This window comes from Pongo abelii, chromosome 2, assembly GCF_028885655.2.
Source record: "Pongo abelii isolate AG06213 chromosome 2, NHGRI_mPonAbe1-v2.0_pri, whole genome shotgun sequence".
Taxonomy (NCBI): Eukaryota; Metazoa; Chordata; class Mammalia; order Primates; family Hominidae; genus Pongo; species Pongo abelii.
Window position 1 is genome coordinate 8,758,846 of NC_085928.1, and position 20,374 is coordinate 8,779,219.

General features: G+C 50.6%; 1 protein-coding gene and 1 long non-coding RNA gene across 6 annotated transcripts in view; one reads left to right on the forward strand and one right to left on the reverse strand.

Annotated features, from left to right (window-relative positions):
• EFCC1 (EF-hand and coiled-coil domain containing 1) overlaps positions 1–20,374 on the reverse strand; it is a 41,428-nt gene that overhangs the window by 15,206 nt on the left and 5,848 nt on the right. For 2 of the 5 annotated variants that reach the window (XM_054550577.2, XM_054550576.2), the window contains exon 3: positions 11,844–11,912. The exons of 2 other annotated variants lie outside the window; for them this stretch is intronic. In XM_054550577.2, the coding sequence (XP_054406552.2) occupies positions 11,844–11,912 (69 nt within the window). Of the gene's footprint in view, positions 1–11,843; positions 11,913–11,940; positions 14,783–20,374 lie in introns of those variants that run through there. One more of the 5 variants, XM_054550579.2, reaches the window with a different exon arrangement.
• Positions 50–4,224, forward strand: LOC129058230 (uncharacterized). The gene is made up of 3 exons (XR_008523249.2): positions 50–432; positions 1,008–1,080; positions 1,478–4,224. It is a non-coding gene; the product is annotated as an uncharacterized LOC129058230 (long non-coding RNA).

The following is a 20,374-nucleotide window of genomic DNA, read 5'->3' on the forward strand; positions in this document are numbered from 1 at the left end:
CCCAGGAGGGGCAGGCAGGAAGCCTCCAGCGGCTGATCCGCGTGACTGGGGTGAGCCCCCGCGGAGAGTCTGGGCAGGTGAGGGGCGCGGGCTCCCGGCCAGGGCTCCGTCAGGTGGACTTGGCACTTGGAGGGCCCGCGAGCCCAAGAGGGAAGCCAGCCGGCAGCGCTCACAGCCCAAACGGGGCACCGGCGCCGGGGCCCCCTGCAGCGCCTCCCCGTGGCCAGCTACCCGCCAGCACCTCGGCGGCGAGCACCGTCCCCGCCCGCGGGGCCTCCCCGTGCTCATCAGCATAACCCCACCCTGGCCACCGTGAGTGGCCCAGGGCTGCACGGGTAGCCAATGAAACACAAGGAGCGTCTGCAGGCGTTTCTGGGCCTCAGCGGCCTTCTCTCCCGCAGACCCCATTCTCTGACTGCCTGAGGGCGCGGGGTAAGATGACGGAGGAAGCAGGAAGTTGTGACTCTGAGGGGACCGTCCGGAGATGCTTGGGGGCTGCAGATAGAGCCCAAAGATGAGGGCAAAAGAAACAGGACCCTTAGTAACATCAGTTGAGCTGCTGGGTCAGGCTTTGCCTAAAGCCAGGGCTAACTCTGAAATTTCGTGTTTTTTGAGCCCATGACTCTGATTCATAAAATCCTGCATTCAGGGTCCCCCAGCGCAAGCCGAGAATGGGCATGTTGCTTAGCAGCAACCAATGTGAAAACCCCCAGGTGGGGATTCTTGCTTTAATGTGAGACCGCGTGACTAGAGCTTAGGTCATAATAGTTGAGATCTCACTGGGGAGGTGCCAGTATCTCCCTACTCCACAGGCTCCAGACTACAGCCTGGAGAAGAAAAGACACAAGGGAATAAGGTCACTGTCTCCAAGACTCAAGGGTAGAGGCAAGTACCTGGTTATATGACCCCATAGGGAAGTGTTTAACTGGGGTGAGACAGCAAAGATGGGAGTTGGGTAATCAAAGGGAGGCGATTTTAGCTCACTGGGAGGAACAACTTTCTCGCAGGAACTGCTGATGAAGAATGATGGATGTGCTGTGGAAGGCAGTGAGCTTCTTGGCAGAGGAGGTATGTTAGCAGGTAAGGGACTTCAGCGGCTGGAATTGTGAATACAGTTGGAGGTTGAATTAGACATTAATATTGAAATCTTCCCACTATGAGATGCTGCTGCTTCTTCTATTCCCTCAATCATTTAAGGGTTTCAACAAGCAAAATGAGATGGAGGGACAGCTTTTACCAAGGGGCCTGTTTAAATGTTTCCTGGCACAGGCTGCCTCGGGTGGACTGGATCCCCACACTCCACCTCCTAGCACTTGCATGTGTCTTAGAAAGCCTGCTCCAGGCACAGCTTCCTGCACGGACAGCAACGACAATACCAACTAAACCCTTCAGAGTGTTCTGAAAGCTGTTCTCAATATTTCAAACATCTTCCTCATGAAAACTCTGTAACAGGTAAGGTCATTATCTCCATTTACAGAGGAGGAAACCAAAGCACTAAGAGCTGGAGGAAGCTGCTGGAGCCGCACCGTTGGAGAGGCGGGGTCTGCACTCAGGCAGGAGGCTCCAGGCCCACATGCCAGGCACAAGGGAAGCTTGGAAGGCGGGCTCTGGAATGACCCAGCCCAGCTGCCGTTGTCAGTGGGTGACTCCAGGTCACAGGCAGTGAAGCTGGGAAGAGAACAGAGCCATCTGGAGAGCAGGACAGATGAGGACACTCTTTGGAATTTTCCAAGAAGTAAAATGTGGCTGCAGAGAAATGGAACAAGTGCTTCCTCAGGGAGCCCTAGGGTGTGCTACTGTTGTCTAGTGACCAGTATTCAACTGCTTCTCCCATTGCCCCTCTCTCTGCTGGATTATTCAGCAGATCAGCCGCCCCCCATCACACTCACATGCTATAATAGCTCCACCTTCAAGCAAGCAAATACACAAAACATCCTCTGACCATATGACTTTCCCAGCTACCAACCTTACTCTGCCCTACTTGACAGAAAACTTGAAAGCATTGTGCCTGCTACACACGCTGCCCCAATCATGTCTTGGTCCCCGTCACATCACCCACAGCACTGGGCTGCTAAGCCCAATGGCCGGTTCTCAGCACGCATTTGACTTGGCCTAAAGAGAAAGGATTGGACACCAGATTCCTCCCTCGCTTACACACTCTTCCCGCGGCTTCCGGGAGACTGCTCTCCTCTGGGATTCCTCCTGCCTCCCTGGCACTCCTCGCATTTTGCCAATTTCTCCTCTCTGTCCCGACCCCTAATGCCGGTGAGCCCTGGGACGCCCTCTGAGGACCTCTTCTCTCCTCAGTGTGCACTCGCTCTAGGAGGAGTCTCAGCCAACGCCATGGCTTTGCGTGCCCATGACTTCCAACTTCTTATCTCCAGCTCTGGCCTCTCTCCTGAACCTCGGGCTCAGATCCAGTTCCTGACAAGCACCCCAACTTTACTGTGGCACCTCTATTTCGATGTCCCACAGGCTCCTCACAGCCTCTCATGCCACCTGGACTTGTCCTGGTCTTCCTCCATCTGCTCCTCCCTCCCTCAGTGAAGTGTGCCATCACCCACTTGACCACCCAAAGAGTGGCCGCTGGGTTTGGCTCCAGCAAGTAGTGCCCAGAAAATCCTGGTTCTTCATTCTCCCACCCCAACAAAAATGTCACTTTCTCAGAACTCACCTCTCCCTCTGCTATGGTTTGAATGTGTCTCCCAAAGTTCATGTGTTGGAAACCTAATCCCCAATGCAACAGTGTAGAGAGGTGGGGCCTTGAAGAGGTGATCAGGCCACGAGAGCTCTGCCCTCAGGAGTGGATCCACGCCGTTACTGCAGGAGTGGGCTCCAGATAGAGGAATGTGTTTGTCTCCCTCTCTCCCTCTCTCCCTCTCTTGCTCTTCCACCTTCTTCCCTGGAACGATGCACCAAGAAGCATATGGCCAGATGTGACATGCCCTTTACTTCCCAGCCTCCAGAACCCTTAGCTAAATTTGTTTTTCATTTTTTTTCTGCGATGGAGTCTTGCTCTGTCACCCAAGTTGGAGTGCAGTGGTGCAGTCTTGGCTCACTGCAACCTCTGCCTCTCAGGTTCAAGTGATTCTCCTGCCTCAGCCCCCAGAGTAGCTGGGACTACAGGTTTGTGCAACCATGCCCGGCTAATTTTGTTTTTTTACTAGAGAACGGGTTTTACCATGTTGGCCAGGCGGGTCTTGAACTCCTGGCCTCAAGTGATCTGCCTGACTCGGCTTTCCAAAGTGCTGGGATTACAGGTGTGAGCCACCGGACCCAGCCCCAAATTTCTTTTCTTTATAAATTACCCAGTCTGTGGTATTCTGTTACAGCAGAACAAATAAATATGAATAAGACACCTCTCCTAGCTCCTAGAGCCCTTGTGTGGTGTGTTATGGTGTTTCTCTCTCACCAGACTGGGATTTCCTTGAGGACAGTTAGCACAGGGACAGAGTGGCCCAATGAAGGTTTGTCAAATGAATGAATGGGATTTAGGGGTGGAAGTGCAAGGAAAGGCCAGGCCAGGGATAAGACCAGAGCCTGGGTAAGCATCCAGTTTACTCCTATCACCTATTCACCTGCTCTTGGATTGTTCCAGAAAGGACAGAGAAGGAAGAGCACTAGATCTGGAGCCACAAGACATGGATTGAGTCCTACCATTCCCAGTTCCTATCAGCATTGTACTGTGGAATGGGGCTAAGCCCTCTGTGCACCTCAGAGAGGGGTGGACCCTACGTGATAGGATAATGCAGATTCTTAATCTGCAGACATTTTTGGTCATTTGTCCTTTTATTTACTAACACATATTTTATGTAGTAGTAAATATTATAACCAATAATGAAAACCCAGCATCTCTTGCCATAAATAGTAACCACTGTTAAATTTAAGAAGCAAGAGGTGGCCAGGCGCGGTGGCTCACCCCTGTAATCCCAGCACTTTGGGAGGCCGAGGCGGGTGGATCACGAGGTCAGGAGGTCGAGACCATCCTGGCTAACATGGTGAAACCCCGTCTGTACTAAAAATACAAAAAAAAAAAAATTAGCCAGGCATGGTGGTGGGCGCCTGTAGTCCCAGCTACTCGGGAGGCTGAGGCAGGAGAATGGCGTGAACCCAGGAGGCAGAGCTTGCAGTGAGCTGAGTTGGTGCCACTGCACTCTAGCCTGGCTGACTGAGCAAGACTCAAGACTCTGTCTCAAAAAAAAAAAAAAAAAAAAAAAAGAAGAAGCAAGAGGCCATTAGCCTGAGGCCATTAGCCTGAGGCTGTCTCTGTACTTTGAGTGATGATCTGAAGCCGAACTTAGTATGTGAAGAAATCAAACTCTAATTTAGAAGCATATATTTGTAACAAATAGCAGGCTGAGCTCCCCAAACCTCTGCTGGCCCTGACAGCTGCCCAATTCATGACTTGTTCTTTACTCAGATAAACTCTGTTATATTTAATATGTCTAAAGTTTTTCCTTTTAACACCCTAAAAATACATAAAGCAACAATAAAACACAGTTAGTCAGTTCTAGCTAGATCTTGTTTTCTGTCTGCCTCTGAACCTGAGGCTGTTCTCTGTCCATTCAAGAGAGGCTAGCAACTGTCAGGAGAAGTCAAGAGACTTCTCAGCTCCAAACCACAGCTTGGGAACCGGTGCTGGAAAAGCATGGCAAAGGCCCAACCTCCCTGCCCTGTGCTTTCCGGCCTGCAACTCCCACATTCACCCCTGCCTGCCGCATCTTTGGGCCACTGTCTTTTGGAATCCATGGGGGAAATGGTCTGGGGGCCTTCTGTGAGCTGCAGAGACACTTGTCACTCAACAGGCATTACTGAAGCACCTCTGTCAGGGCTCCAGGCAGTTCTGGGGAAAGGCAGGCCCTGGTAGCCACCCACCCTCCCCTCACATCCTCACTTCCTGGCAGACCCCAGAGTCCTTGTGTGGGGTTGGGCGTTCCCTCCAGCTGGCCACATCTGCACAGCACCCAGAGGCCGGGTGAGCCTCTGATGCCTTCCTCCTGCTGTAGGCCGATGGCCACATCTGGCCACCAGCCCAGGGGCTTATACAATCTGACAAGGGCCAGATGTTGCTCTTCCTCCCTTCCGCTGCCCTGGCCACTCCTGGCTCCTGGCTCCAGATCTTCATGTAACAGACCCCTCCTTCAGTTCTGTGATGCAAAGAGGTGGATCTGAGGAGCTGCAAACTTGGGTTCCACCCTCAGGACTGTGGCTTTGCTGTGTGACCTGCACAACTCCCTCCCCCTCTCTGAGCATCCATTTCATTTTCCTCATTGATTAATCAGTCAACACTGCTGGGGACTCTGTGCTAGCTGGGTCTGGGGGTCCTATGAGGACGAAATGAAATGACATGGTCCTTCTAAACTTTGTGGAGCTCCTGCCCCTGGTAATATTTGAGAGAATTTTAGGTGGCACTCAGATGAATGGCTAGGAGTGTGTGCATATGTTGTAAACAGCTAAGCATTTATTTTAATGTGTACTAAAAAAGTTAATGAGCACATCAAACAATCTTAGTTTTACATTTATGACAGTGATATAACTTCCTTTTAAAATTATCTAAGTAAACAAGTGAGCCAATTTAAGGAAAAATATTAATTAAATAATATATATATTCTATATAGGTTCTATATAGATATGACAAAAATATGACATGGATCCTAGAAGATCTGAAGCTTGGCAAATGCTTAGACACCAGCACACGGTGAGCTCTGGGTGCTGTGAGAGCAGAGCTCTATGCCTGCCCCGGCCACCTCTGCCCCTCATAGCAGGGGACCCCGACCCTAACACACTGACACCCTCTTTCTACAATGGCCCTGTGCTATTCCAAAATGAGCTGAATACATAATATGCCCTATTTTCAGATGCACTTCAAAAAAAATTAATGTGATGCCCTAATGGTAATTTAAAAGAGAAAGAAAAGGAAAGGAGTTTTATGATATACATTTCAATATGTAAATACTCACAAACAATGACATTTTCAGATACTTAAACCTGTCTGTGATGGATACGTTTGAATTTAAGAGGGGACAAGGTAACATTCAACTGAATGTCGTTGATAATCTTTCCCTACATTTGGCATTTTAAAATATCTGGATTGATAGATGGATTGATAAATAGAAGGACACCTGGCAGGCTCACAGGAGTACAAGCATAAGGACTGCCAGTGTTTTTTGTTTGTTTGTTTTTTGAGATGGAGTTTCGATCTTGTTGCCCAGGTTGGAGTGCAATGGCACGATCTTGGCTCACCACAACCTCCACCTCCCGGGTTCAAGCGATTCTCCTGCCTGAGCCTCCCCAGTAGCTGGGACTACAGGCCAGGCATTCCCTGCCAGCAGCTTAAGCACCATGAGTGTTGTCACTGTCTTTGATGTGCCTCTGAAATGATGAGCAACTCTTGGAAAATGCCAAACAAAATAAAGTGTGACCTTCCCTCAATTCACACAGCATTGGATTCTTGGAAAACCCTTTGTATATTAAAACCTTGTGGAAAACCCTGTTTTATATATAAGACAGAGGTGGGCTCCGGCCTCAGATCATCATGGCGAAAGTGAGGTTTGTGCAGCACGAATGTCCAGCAGGACACATGGAGCTCATGTGGGGTTTGGGGTGATGCTTGGTCATACAGCATCTGCCCAGAGGCTTGTTTCCCTGGCAGGGTCCCTCACGTGTCAGGAGCACCACCTTTCCAGTCATTGAGGCAAACCCTCCTCCCCACGAACTTCCAGAAAGTCCCTGGGGAGATACTGCTCCCAAGGAGATGCCCTGTTCCAGACCCCTCCTAGCTCTCATGAGGCCTTACATCCCACTGACCACGGCAGCCTCACCCTGGGACTACGAGGTGCCCACCCCTGTGGGTTTGGACTTGGAGGCTGCCAGGTCAGCACACTGGACCATGCCCCAGCCTTCAGAAGGGTGGTGTCCAGGGTTCCCGTCTGCAAGTGCCCAGCCAGCCTGTAACCTTCCTGGCCCCCTCCCCTGGAGCCTCTGGGCTCACAGAGCCTTTTGAGAAGGGTATCTGGCCTGTGTCTGTTTAATCCTGGGCCAGCCACTCCAATAAGCGTGCCTTACCAAGTCTTTCACCTCTTTGAGACTCAACTTCCCCATCATTTTATTATTTATTTATTGAGACAGGGTGTTATTCTGTTGCCCAGGCTGGAATGCAGTGGCGTGATCTCAGATCACTGCAGCCTCAACCTCCCAGGCTCAAGTGATCCTTCCACCTCAGCCTCCTCAGTAGCTGGGACCACAGGTTCAGGCCACCACGCTCAGCCAATTTTTGTATTTTTTGTACAGATGGAGTCTTACTATGTTGCCCAGGTTGATCTTGAACTCCTGGGCTCAAGTGATTCACCCATCTCAGCCTCCCAAAATGCTGGGATTACAGGTGTGGGCCACTCTGTCCAGCCTTCCCAATCTTTTAAATGGGAGTAAGTCACCCAAGCTCATAGGGTGCAAGTCAGGGCTAAATTAGGGATGTATGTGCCTGGCACACAGGAGGCACTTAACAAACATTAACTCCCACACTCTGTTTACAGCTTCCTGCTTGTTCATCTTTCCTTTTCCATTTCTCATTTTACCCCCTAAAACCTCAAATAAATGCATAAATTTCTGCAGTGGTGTCCTAGTATTTTAATCTAGCCTGCATCATCCAATATGGTAACCACAGTCACATGTAGCTATTTAACTTTAATCAGGCTGGTCACAGTGGCTCACACCTGTAATCCCAGCACTTTGGGAGGCTGAGGTAGGTGGATCACCTGAGGTCAGGAGTTCGAGACCAGCCTGGCCAACATGGTGAAAACCTGTCTCTACTAAAAATACAAAAATTAGCCGGGCATGGTGGTGGGTGCCTACAGTCCCAGCTACTTGGGAGGCTGAGGCAGGAGAATCACTTGAATCTGGGAAGTGGAGGTTGCAGTGAGCTGAGATCATACCATTGCACTCCAGCCTGGGCAACAACAGCGAAACTCAGTCTCAAAAAAAAAAAAAAGTAAATTTAATCGAAGTTAAATAAAACTAAGAATTCAGTTCCTCAGTTGCACTAGCTACATCAAGTGCTCAGTAGCTACCCATGGCTCACAGCTACCAGTGTAGCCAGAAAGCATTTCCATCATCTCATAAAGTCCAGTTGGACAGTGCTGATCTACAACTTATATTAAAAGTTAGTTTACAGTCATTTTTCCCAGAACTGTAGTTCTCACTTGTTTGTACTATAATTATATGAATTTAGAATGTGACTGTTTATATAAACACAAAATATATACAAGTGAGGGTCCTGCTGTGGTCCCACATCCTCAAAGGAATTATTGGACTGATGAGCAAACCACTAAGACAAACGCTGATAAGTGGACTGACTGGGCTTCTAAATCCCATGTGAGTGAAGATAGCCAGCCCTCGCTAAACCTAAACCTACCCAGGACAAACTTAAAGCTGGGTCCCTGTCTTCATCACCCAAAAGGGTAGACTCCAGGTGGACTGAACACCTAAAAGATACAATTAAAACAAAAGAATATCCAGCAGAATACCCTTGTGACCTAGGAATGGAGGACCGCTCAAGAATTCAAAGGCAAAAATCATAAAGCCAAAAGAATTTGGTGAACTTGATTACATCAAAGAACACACTGGGGCCAGCTGGCATCACTTGGTCAAATCATGTATGTGTCTCCACAAGACCCAGCAACCCCTCTCCTGGGACAGTTCTCACAGCAGGCTGCTGCACGGTGGTGTAGGGGAGGACACGCACTTGGTGTCATCTGGAGTGGCAGGCAGTTGGAGGCAGCCTAGTGTCCACCCCTGGGAGTGGACAGAGGAGTTTGCAGAGGGAGAAGCAGTGGGAAGATGCACTCACAGAACAACATTTGGGGTGGGAACTCCAGCACCGAGTGGGGAGTCAGAGGCACAGTGAGACATGTGCCACAAGGCCGCCAATGGGGTGCAAACAGACCCCGAAAGACTTGCTTTGCAAGAACACATCCCAACAAGAAGATACATAGAAATCACCGGGGAGGGACTGCCTGAAGGGCAGGAAGGCATGTGGGAACAAGAGGTGAGAGAGTCCATCGCTGCCCCTGCCCAGTCCCCTGCTCAGAATACATGAGGAATCCCAAGGTTGGAATTGCTGGTCACCAATGACCAGCACATTGTCATTTGACTGAGGGCTGGCATACTTATGCTGTAAAGGGCCAGAGAGTAAATAGTTCAGGCTTTGACACCCATGAGGTTGTTGTCAGAGCTACTCCACTCTACACAGCAGCAGTCCCAGAGAATATGTAAACAAGTGGACATGGCTGTGTTCCAATAAAACTTTATTCATCGACACTAAAATTTGAATTTTATGAAATTTTCATAGTCATGAAATTTTCATAGTCATGAAATATCCCTTTTTTAGTTTTTTCCTAGCCATTTAAAAATGTAAAAACTATTCTTAGTTTGTGGATTGTATAAAAATAAGGGTGGAGCTGGACTGGCCCACAGGCTGTAGTTTGCTAACCCCGGATTTAACTGATGACTTCTGCTCCCTGTGGAGACAATTTAGTCCAAGGCAAACATGTTTAATGAGCCTGGAGAACTGAGGTCTCATCTTTACTCCCAAGGCCAGCCAGCACCTCTGGATTTGCTAAGAGAACTAACCCTATTAAGTTATGGAATAACTGAAACCAAGCATCTGGCTGAGGATAAAAAGACCACCCTGAGGGGCACGGGTACCCTCTTATATGGCCAGAACTGCATACCATATGGTAGTCAGGAGGGAGGGCTGTTATTTTCTTGCTTCAATGAGCAGCATTGATTTCTGTTGTTTGCAGCCATAACTCCCTGGCTGGTACAGCCTTGAGGAACTCACTTCACCTCTCTGAGGTTAACTTTCTTTCCAGTGAAATGTCTGCCTCACGGGGGTGGGCAGAATGTCTAGGAATGGGCCCCCAAGTTCCACACCCTAATTCTCAAAGCCTGTGAGTGAAGTTAGCCTATCACTCAGAGATGGCTTGACGTTCTTTGGCACAGCTGACCAGAAGACAGGGGATTATCCCTGTCTAATCACACAAGTCCCTTAAAATGCAGATAGCTTTCTGGGCTGGTGTAGAAGAGGCTGTGAGAGAGATGTGAAGTGTGAGAAGGACGTGGGGCAGGTCGTTGCTGGCTGGAAGATGAAAGCAATGTGGGTGAAGGAATGCAGAGAGCAACCCCAGCTGACAGCCAGCAAGGAAATAGGGCCTCGGTCCCACGGCCAAAAGGAGCTGGATTCTGCCAACACTGGAATGGGCTTTCCCAGGGGCTCCAGACCCGGCCAAGGGCACCTTGCTTTCGGCCTTGTGCGAGCTTATGCAGAGAAGCCTGCCACGCCCGCCTGGCCTTCCGGCCTACGGAATTATGAGGTCACAGGTGGGTGTTGTTTCAAGTCACTAAGAGTGTGGTGATCGGCTATGGTTGTGATAGAAACCAAATTCAGTCATCCAAACAACCACACCCCATCTGCTGTCAGCTCAACCCCGACTGTGGCCTTGTGCTCCCAGAGAGACTTGACTGGCCTAAGCCAATCATGAAGCCGCCTTCACGAAGCCTCAATCATGAAGCATCCTTCAGATTGGTTTAGGAGCAGGCATGTGATGCAATTCTGGCCAAAGAGAGGTGAGGGGAAGTCTTTCAGGAGGACCTGTGGATATGGCAGTGATGTCTGAGGCCATGGTAGCTCTCTTGTAACCATGAGGGGCCCTTGCTGACAGGCCAAAATGACAAGCTGAGGAAGATGGAGCGGAAGATGAATCAGGTCCTTGAAAACTTTACTGAACTGCCAAGGAACTGCTATTCCCTGGACTTCTCACATGAGATAATAAATGTCCTTGTGGTTTAAGCCATTCTGAGTTGGGTTTTATGTTCTTGCAGCATAAAGCATCATCACTGATAAACCACTCACAGCACTGCTTGGGAGTGCAATAAGGTTGTACAGATAAAGTCCTTAGTGCAGTGCCTCACACCCAGTGAGTGCTCAAAAATACTGGCTTTTGTTCCTTAATCAATGCCGCCCCCTCCTGCCTCCGCCCCTGTACGAGTCAGCGTTTGACCAGAGAAGTGGGGCCAGTGTGTGGAATCCATCTACAGCCATGCCTGCAGCTGTAGCTCTGTCTCAAGGGCTTTATGACAAGCAGGTGGCCTGTGTGATCACAGGGGCTAGCTAAGCGAGTCTGGAATCCACAGAAGGGAAGCTAGCAGGCAGGTGGAGCTCACGGGCACGGTTCATGGGCTTCCCCAGAGGCTCTAGACACGGGCGTGCCCGTGAGCTCCACCTGCCTGCCAGCTTCCCTTTTGTGGACTTCAGGCTTGCTTAGCCAGCCCCGACAATCACACAGCCCACTTCCTTGTCATAAAGCCCTTCAGAAAGAGCTACAGCTTGTAGGCCTGGCTGTAGATGGATTCCACACCCTTCTGTCCACAGGTGGAACTTCTCTTTCACACAGAAGCCTGTTTGTCTCTTGAAGCCCACCCAGACCACCCAGGATAATGTTCCTTACCTAAAGTCAACTGATGACAGGCTTTAATCCATATGCAAAACACCTGCACAGCAACTGTAGCTTAGTGTTTCACCGGTTAACTTGGGGCTGTAACCAAGGGAGAGGTCAAGGCATCACATCAAAGCCAGGGGGATGCATCAAAAGCCCATTACACCCCCTGGGTTCAGTTTATTCTGGAATAGATGAAAAATGTCACTGCTGTCTTTTTCTCTCTGCTTCCTATGCTCTGAGCCGCTCAGCGACTCAGCAAGTCTCAGGAAGCTGCAGAGCTGACAGGTCCCCCAGAACCCAGCCAGGCTACTGTGGGCCATCAGGCCACAGCCACGCTGCAGCACCTACCCTGGGAGGTCCTGGAGGTTCGCACACAGCGGCTTCCTTTGCTGCATGGTGTTTCCTGAGTGAAGCAGCCTCACAGGAAATGGAGAGCAACATGTGAAAACAAGAGAACAACAGCAGGAAGAACAGCTTGGGGTGGGGGGGGCGGGATGCAGCAGAGGAAGGGCGGAAAATAAATCACAAGGGGTGCGGAGGACAGTCCTCAGGGGTCCTCTGTGACTCCTCTCTGGTCCCTACCTGAACTCGGGAACCCCCCAACTTTACTGAGCAGGGGATGGCGGTGGAACCGGTGCGACAGGAGTGTGTGAGCAGACACAGACACTCAGCTCTTGGGGGCGCCGTGCAGTGTGTCAGGCTGGGCTGGGTGACTTCTAAGGCCCTGCCAGCCCAAGCTGCTGACTTGGTTCTTTAATTCACCGAAGGATGAAGTATTGAGCCAGCCACTGTCCTTAGCAATGGCATGGCCCCTGACCTCACAGAGCTTACCTCCGGAGGGAGCAGACCTCAATGAAGTCGTCACAAAAATACATGAAGGACAGAAAAGGCCAGGGGCCATGAAAGATGTTAGGGAGAGGCTGTAGATGGAGGTGGGGCCTCCCTAAAGAGTTGGGGTCTGGCAAGACCTGAAGGGTGAATGTGGGTTGGTCAGGAGTAGGTTTGGGGATGGTGGAGGGAGCCGTATGCCCAACGGGCCTGAGAAGGGGCGACCTGGAGGGTCAGTGTGGCCGCAACAGAGGATGGGAAAGGGCCTGGTCACTCATGGTCATGACGGTCACCAGAGGAGGTCACAGGAGAGTTGTGAGTGGGGAAGCCCGAGGTGGGATCTGGGTGTTGAAAAGATTAACCTGGCACTGTATGGTCAGTGGTTCTGAGGGAGCTGGGACACCAGTCAGGAGGCTAGGACAGCTGTCCAGGAGTGGTGCTGGGGCTGGGCTGGGTGGTGGGTGCAGCTGGAGAGTAGCGGGCGGGTCTGAGCCACTTGGAGCTGAGACTTAGCAGGACTCTGTGTGTACAGGTGAGGAGGGCTCTTCACCTGCTCCTCCTCACTGGCCCCTCCGCATCCAGTCTGGTTCCAGCCTGCTCGTCCCCGTGCAGGCAGTGCAGACAAGCCAAGCTTGTGCCCAGCCCTGTGGTTTTGCTATGGGGGTCGCCTCTGCCCTGGATTGCACAAGTCATAGCCCCACCTTGCCACTCAGGCCTCAATTCCAGGGTCACATTTCAGAGAAGTCTGCTGTGATGGGCTGGTTGTGTCCCCCCAATTCATATGTTGATGTCCAGACCCCCAGAGTTCCTCACAATGTGATTTTATTTGGCGATGGGACCTTTAATGAGGTAATCAAGTTAAAATGAGGTCTTTAGGGTGGGCCCTAATCCAGTCTGACTGGTGTCCTTCTAAGAAGAGGGGATTAGGACAGAAATACACACAGAGGGAAGACCATGCAAGGATACAGGGAGAAGGCGGCCCTGTCTGCCAGCCCAGGAGAGAGGCCGCAGGAGAAGCCAACGCTGCCGACGCCACACTCTGGTCAGCCTCCAGAGCTGTGGGAGACAAATGCCTGTTGTTGAAGCCCCTGGTCCGTGGGGCTTGTCACAGCAGCCCCAGCTGACTCACACACTCCCTGACCCTCCCCTCATCCACCCGCTTAGTTACTGGTGGTCAACAGCGTAACGCATTGAGAGTCGGCCCACGAGGGCAGGGTCTCTGCCTCTTCCCAGCTGCCTCTCTCATGCCCAGGACAGCATGGGCCCTCTCTAGGCACTTGACAGAATTTGGTTGAATGAAGAAAAGCCAATAGTTATTTCTGACAGAAAATCATGAAGAGGCAAAATGAAGAGTCTGAAGACTCTGTCCGCCCCTTCCTGGGTCTCTGACTTTGGGTGGCTCCAGGCTTCTCCAGTCACCTCGGTCCTCTCCGGAAAAGCCCCCACCCCCAACTCAGAGCACATTCTGACAGTCGCTCCTGCCCCTGCCTAGTCACAAAGAAGTCACTGCCCTTCCTTGGCCAAGTCCTCTGCCCGGCTCAGGGGGACTGGGTGCCGTCATTGCCTACAAGTAGCCCGCCTATCCAGCCCCGACTACTGTTCTTTGGAGAACCGACTCCTCCATTTCTCCTGACCCATGTGTCGGGCAGGGCCAAGGGTGGGAATGTTTTAGCCAGGTCTAGCTAATCAGAGTGGCAGTGATTGGTCCAGAGTACTCACATGACCCTAGGCTGGCCAATCAGCATGCTCCATTTCCCTGGTACCAGTGACTGGTTCCAAGATGGGCGTGGCCTATGTTGGAACTACTGGGAAAGAGAAAGTGTTTCTGTTGGGGGTGATTGGGAGGATAGGAGCTAATCCTGATGATGATGGTAGCTGTCTTGCTACCTTATGGGAAGAATGTCTGAAATCAGAGCCAACTAGGAGAAAGACAAGATAAAGGATATAAAGAAAGAGATTCCAGGTAGCATGACTTGAGCTCCTGGATCTAGCCATGCCTGAAGCTATATACGCTTGAGATTTTTAGTTGATAAATAAGTGCGGTTCCTACTTTTCTTTTGGCCTAAGGCAGTGAGAGTGGTTTTAATCATTAGCAACTAAAAAATCCAATATAATATAGAACCTCTCCATCCAAAGGAAGCATACTTTTATTTTTTGTGATTTTTTTCTACACAAGACCACTTTGACTGTCTATATCCCAGGCTGTACTGTCAAAACAATCTGGCGATCATGATGCCCACCCCCTTGTGTCCTCCAGAGCTCACCCAGCTTGGGTCTGCAGAACCATGTATACTACCCCGATTTAGGCCAGGTCATGTGAAAGTCCTGACACTGGCACCTCTGGAGCTACAGGACAAGCCAGGCCTCCACCCAGGAACTGGCCTCTTCTTCCAATGTCTCCTTGTGGGTAAATAGCACATCCTTATGTGAGAAGAGATTCTCTCTTTGGATGAGACCACCTTAAATGAGGAAAACCATCCATGTGCCAGGCCCTTTGACTTTCTGGAAAACCGCTACACTACATAAAAAATACCCAACGCCTGGCTTGGAGGCCCAATGCCTGCTCTCCCACCTTCTCTTTGCCTGATGCTGAGCTGTAGCCTTTATGTTTCTTGAATTTTCACTTCTAAGAGGAAGTTCATGAGGTAGACATTTGTTGTTTTCTGTCTAACCTGCATCCTTTTCTGTCTCCTGGTAACAGCACCAACCTTTGTTTTGGGAGTTGTCCCACCTCTATGGCCACCCAACTCTTGGCCCACTTCAGGGTTGAGCGTGTGCCCTGGTCCGGGCCAACAGGACCATCCTAGTAGCCTGGTCCTGGTCTCGGCCTAGAGATGCGGCTGTGACCTAGGCTGGGCCAATCCACGTTCTTTCCTAGCACTTTATCTACAGGTGCTGGGAAGCAGAATGTTGGGTCACAGAAATTGAAAAGTCATGAATCTGGGATCCCTGAAGCCACGTTCCCAGCTATGTGGAGCAGGAGCAAGTAGAACCAGGCAGGGACAAGCAGAGATACAGGTGGATGGAGAGTGCTGGAGGCACAGGGGTCGAAAGCCCACCCGAGGAGTGTGTAGCAAACGCAGGCACACCCCAGGGCCAGCTGACAATGACATTTAAGGAGGGCTTATTATGTGCCAGGCATCATTCTAAATGCTTTCTATTATCTCATTAGATTCTTACCCTGTGCGGTAGGTACTAAAATTAACCTATTCTCCAGATGAGAAAACTGAGGCACAAGCAAGTTGAGTTGAAGCATCCTGAGAAGCATCAAGACACCAAAGAAAATGTGCAACATACATAGGTTGGCAGGTGATGCAGGTCATGGCCAAGGGTGACTGGTCTGGCACTTCAGGCCACCCCATGTCCTTTGTGGCTGCCTCAGGCCTGAAAAGGCTGAAGCTTATTTCCAACCCACCTGTGGGAAGTAGCAGAAAGAGCTACTTTCTGCTCTTTCGTGGACTGAATCCAGCCTGGCTGTGCCCCTGATTTACTGGGTGAGCCTGGGCAGATTACCATCCCTCTCTAGGCTCCTTCCTTCTCTGAAGGATGCATTTATTGCACATATGAGCTTGTGCAGTCAAGGCCCCTCTCTCTGGGAGGGGTGCAAAGCCTCAGGCTCGAGAGAGGGTGTATCCCTGAGCTGTCAGCCCAAAGTGTGGGCCCAGGCTCTGTCCTCCGAGAAGTGCAGCTGGGAACATGCATTTGAATAAGGGTAGGTTTCTCTGGGGACACCACTGATCAGCCACCTTGACAGAGAGCCCACGGCTCCTCCTCCTCTGCCTCCTTGCTCTCCAAGGCCTGCCCCTTTGTGATCCTGCCCTGAACAGGCCTTGCTTTTCTGGATAGACAAGAATGAATGCCCCTGCTTCATTTTTTTTTTTTTTTTTTTTTTTGAGACGGAGTCTTGCTCTGTCACCCAGGCTGGAGTAAAGTGGCACAATCTTGGCTCACCACAACCTCCACCTTCTGGGTTCAAGCAATTCTCCTGCCTCAGCTTCCCAAGTAGCTGGGATTATAGGCACGTGCCAGGATGCCTGGCTAATTTTTGTATTTTTAGTAGAGACGGGGTTTCACCATGTTGGCCTGGCTGGTCTTGAACTCCTGACCTCAGGTGATCCATCCACTTCGGCCTCCCAAAGTGTTGGGATTACAGGCATGAGCCACCATACCCGGCCCAATAAGTTCCAATATTTATTAAGCCTTTCATTATTATAGGCACTTTCAACACATCAGCAAGTTGAATCTTCAAATACTCCATGAAGTGGGTATTATTATCATTATTATTCTCATCTCATTTTACAGATGAGCTGAGGCTCACAGAGGTGAGAATGGCTTGCTGCAGGTCACACTCCCAGAGCTCCACCACCACACTGCCTCCCCCGTCACACTCGATGTTTATGCCAAGACAGAATCCCATACCCACTTTACAGCCGAGGAAACAGACTCACAGAAGTGAAGGGAACAGCTCTAGCTCCTACCACACATGTTGAAGAGCCAGGAATCGAAGCCAGGTTGGGCTGGGCCTTCTGAGCCTGGGCCCCCACCCACCAAGCCCCCTGTGCATCCTGAGGGCCTGGGACATGCAGTGGGTGCCTGAGTGGGTCTGCCTCTTTGTGAGCCTGAGTATTGTTCCTGGAGGAGGAAAGGCCTCTTTTCTCACCAAGGCCACCCACACACCCACCTCCAAGGACGATGGAATCCGAGGCCTCCCAGCTCCAGATGGTGCCCCATGCCCCCTCTGCTTGCCCCCACCCATCCACCTCCTTCCTGCCCCGGACCCGCTGACTTTGGCCCACCCAAAGGCTGCCAGGTCAGGCCAGGCAGCAGCAATGGGGCAGAAGAAAGGAGGTAGCCCTCAGATGGCCTCATCTTTGTGTCCCCTCCACGGTGGCCAGCCAATTGCCGTTCCTCCTCCCTCCCTCTCCCACCCCCTTTCCTCCATCCCAGCCTTTTCACCCTCCCCCAACAACAAAGCCAGAGGCCAGGCCGCCAGGCCTCTCCTCCCTGTTCCAGCTGAGCTGAGCTGGCTCTGTCTTTTCTGTCTTTTTGAGCACCAGCCCCTGCCCGGTGGTGCTGGCCCTAGGCTGCCTGCCCTGCCCAGGTGTCCTGAAGGCCCCATCAAGGGGACTCAGCTGCTCCTTGGCTTCAGAGCAGGGTAGGGGGCCAGGCCAGGCAACTGGCTGAGACATGGGCAGTTTCAAAAGGACGAGATGTCACAAACCCACCAGAGACCTTCTACTGAGGACTGAAGGGGGACCCCTCAAGGCAGGACAAGGCCACTGGACCACTTAGGGGTCTCCTTGTGCTGAAGTCCCAGGCATTATGCCCTTTGTTCCACTTTTGAGGACAGCATCCACTCCCATGCCCGCTGGTCCATTCATGTGTCCACACACATCTTACTGTGTGCCAAGGCTGGGCTGGGTGCTAGGTCACAGAAGTGCCAAGCCCTTGTGCTCCCTCAGGAGGGCTCCCAGCTACGGACAGAACCTGGGGATAACAATCTTTTTCTGTCCACCCTCCCCAGTGAGCCCTGAATCACCTGGATGGGCACAGGTTGGTGAGGGCACACAGCCCCCCCGAAACCACCCCCAAAGCACCCAGCATCCAGGAAAAGGTGACTTCCAGACTAGCCTGCTCTGTGCCTAACCAAGTTTCCTCCCAGGGCTTCAGAGTTCAGAGTCTTGAGCTGCCACAGGTGAGCTATTCTACCCAGACAAGAAAAGGATTGGGCTGCAAGCTCCAGAGAGGGGCAAAGGGGTGTGTTCCTTGAATGTGTCTGGGGTACAGTGCCCCTTGATTCTCTTGGGAGGATCTAATTTCCAGAGTTCAATGGGCCTTGCTCTCACTCCAGTGGTGGGTATGTGACTATGGTTTGGCCAGTCAGAGCATCAAATTGTCCTGGCCCCTGTGATGAATTCAGGGATGAACATGTTTCCAAGTTGGCTGAATGAGGCCCAGTTCCAGGACTTCAGTGGGATGGTTCAGATGTCAGATGGTCTTTCTACTGGACTGAGCTTTGGGGATGTTAGCCTGGCACCCCAAGGGCTACTGGGGGAGAGAATTTGCTGGAGAGTAAAGCAGAACTTCAGTATATTGTGGTAACACTACGTGAGTACCTGAATCCAGCCATGTCTGAAGCTGGACATGCCTACATTTTTCAGTTCTAAGAACTAACTTCCTTTTCACCTAGGTCAGTTTGCATTAGGCTTTCTGGCATTCACCCAGGAGACCTGGATGATAGAAAGGAAGAAAAGAGAGAGAAAACAGAGGAGAGAAGAAAGGTGGAGAGTGGTTGGAACTAAGTTGGGAGAAGTGCCACCGAAACACCTTGGTTGGGCAGAGATTGAATGACATTTTATGAATGGTGATGTCAAAAATTTTCCATATGAAGCTGTTTGCATTACTGCAACAGATTCCCGCCCCACCCCCCGCCCCGCCAATAATCAGTAATGTCTACTATGCATAAAAATGTGTGTGGGGATGGACTATTTTGTGGGATTTGAAGAATAAGGAGCTGAGTTTCTCATCTCAGACAAGGTCGTGTGAGTGGAGACCAGCTGTGGGAAAGCAGGATCAGAGGCTGATGTGGCTGCGAGGGGACCAGGAGCCTCTTAGGAGGGCTGTGTGCCTCAGCAGGCAGGGGCTGGGCCAGGGAGTACCTGAGTCTTCCCCAGCTCTAGGAGGCCTGAAGATGCCTTTTGACACCTGGGGGGCTTCTATTTCACCTGCAACTCCTACAACTCTGAAAGCAGCAGGAGCTCCTTTGTGGCCCCTCAGCACATGGCACACCTGTGCCCCTAACATGTCTACTGCCATTTCTGTGTCCCAAGGATTGTGGCACGGGGATTGGTCCACAGAAGGTGCTTAGAAAATACTGCTGAATGAATTAAATAAATGTCTCCAATTGCTTACATATTTATTGTCCATCCTGTTAGGCTGCTGGTCAAGATGGTGGTTTGGGGTGCTATGGGAAGCCCTTCTTCCATCTACAAATATGTTGAAATGCTGGATAAAATAGAACTATTTAAAAGAATATAGAGCCAAAGTCAAAATCAAGAAGAGGAGACCTCTAACTTGTGTGGAAAGCAGGAGATGGAGCTGAAATGCCCACGGAGGGATTAGGGACAGGAGACCTTGCATAGTGAGTTACAGAAGGAGACTCCCTGCATGAGGCCAGGGGCCAGCAAGGGCTGTCTTATCCATGAACAAAGATGAAAAATATTCCACCTATTGGTCTTGGGGTTTTGCTCCCAGGTATGGGACTTAATCTCTCACTACCTGTGCAGCTAGGAAACTCCAAGCTAAGTATCAAAATTAAAAACTGGTCTAGAATCAGGGCCTGGTGGAGGCAGATGGAAAACTGCTCTGAAGGGAACTCTACAACCGGTTCTATGTGTGACTCTCAAGGATCATGGCCCCGCCAAAGACGGGCTCACAGCCCAAAATGACAGTGCCTGCCAAGAATACCTCATCATGACAAAGACAGCAGGTGTAAAACATCTCAGGAAGCTCAGATATTACAGCAATCCACAAGAGACTTTAAAATTAGTATGGTTGAATGCTACAGAGATACAGGATTAGACAGAACCTACAACACAAGGACTGATAAGGATGAAAAAGAAAGTACAGGTCTGAAAAAGAACTCAATAGAAGCCCTAACATGAACAATAGAGTCATCAAAATCCCATTTTAGGAAAGTGGCACAGTTTGACTCAAAGTTAGAAAATTCAATGCAGTCTGAATTCAGCTGAGTTTGGGTATGTGACTTTAGTAAAACCACTCCCAACCCCAAGGGTCTATTTCCTCATTTGAAACATCTGACATAATACCAACCTTAGAGGGAAGATGAGAAGATCAGAGTGAGTCGGTATATGTGAAAGTGCTTTGAACACTGGGAGATGCTGGAAAAGTGTGAGTTGGGTCATTTATTCTAACCAAATGGCTTCGAGCTGTCATTCTCAGGGGGAGTTCAGTCATTGCTCTGTTTTCCCCCCAAAGACACATCTGCAGAGCACCTGGAGACATTCCAGAGTGACGTCACTTAAGAGGGT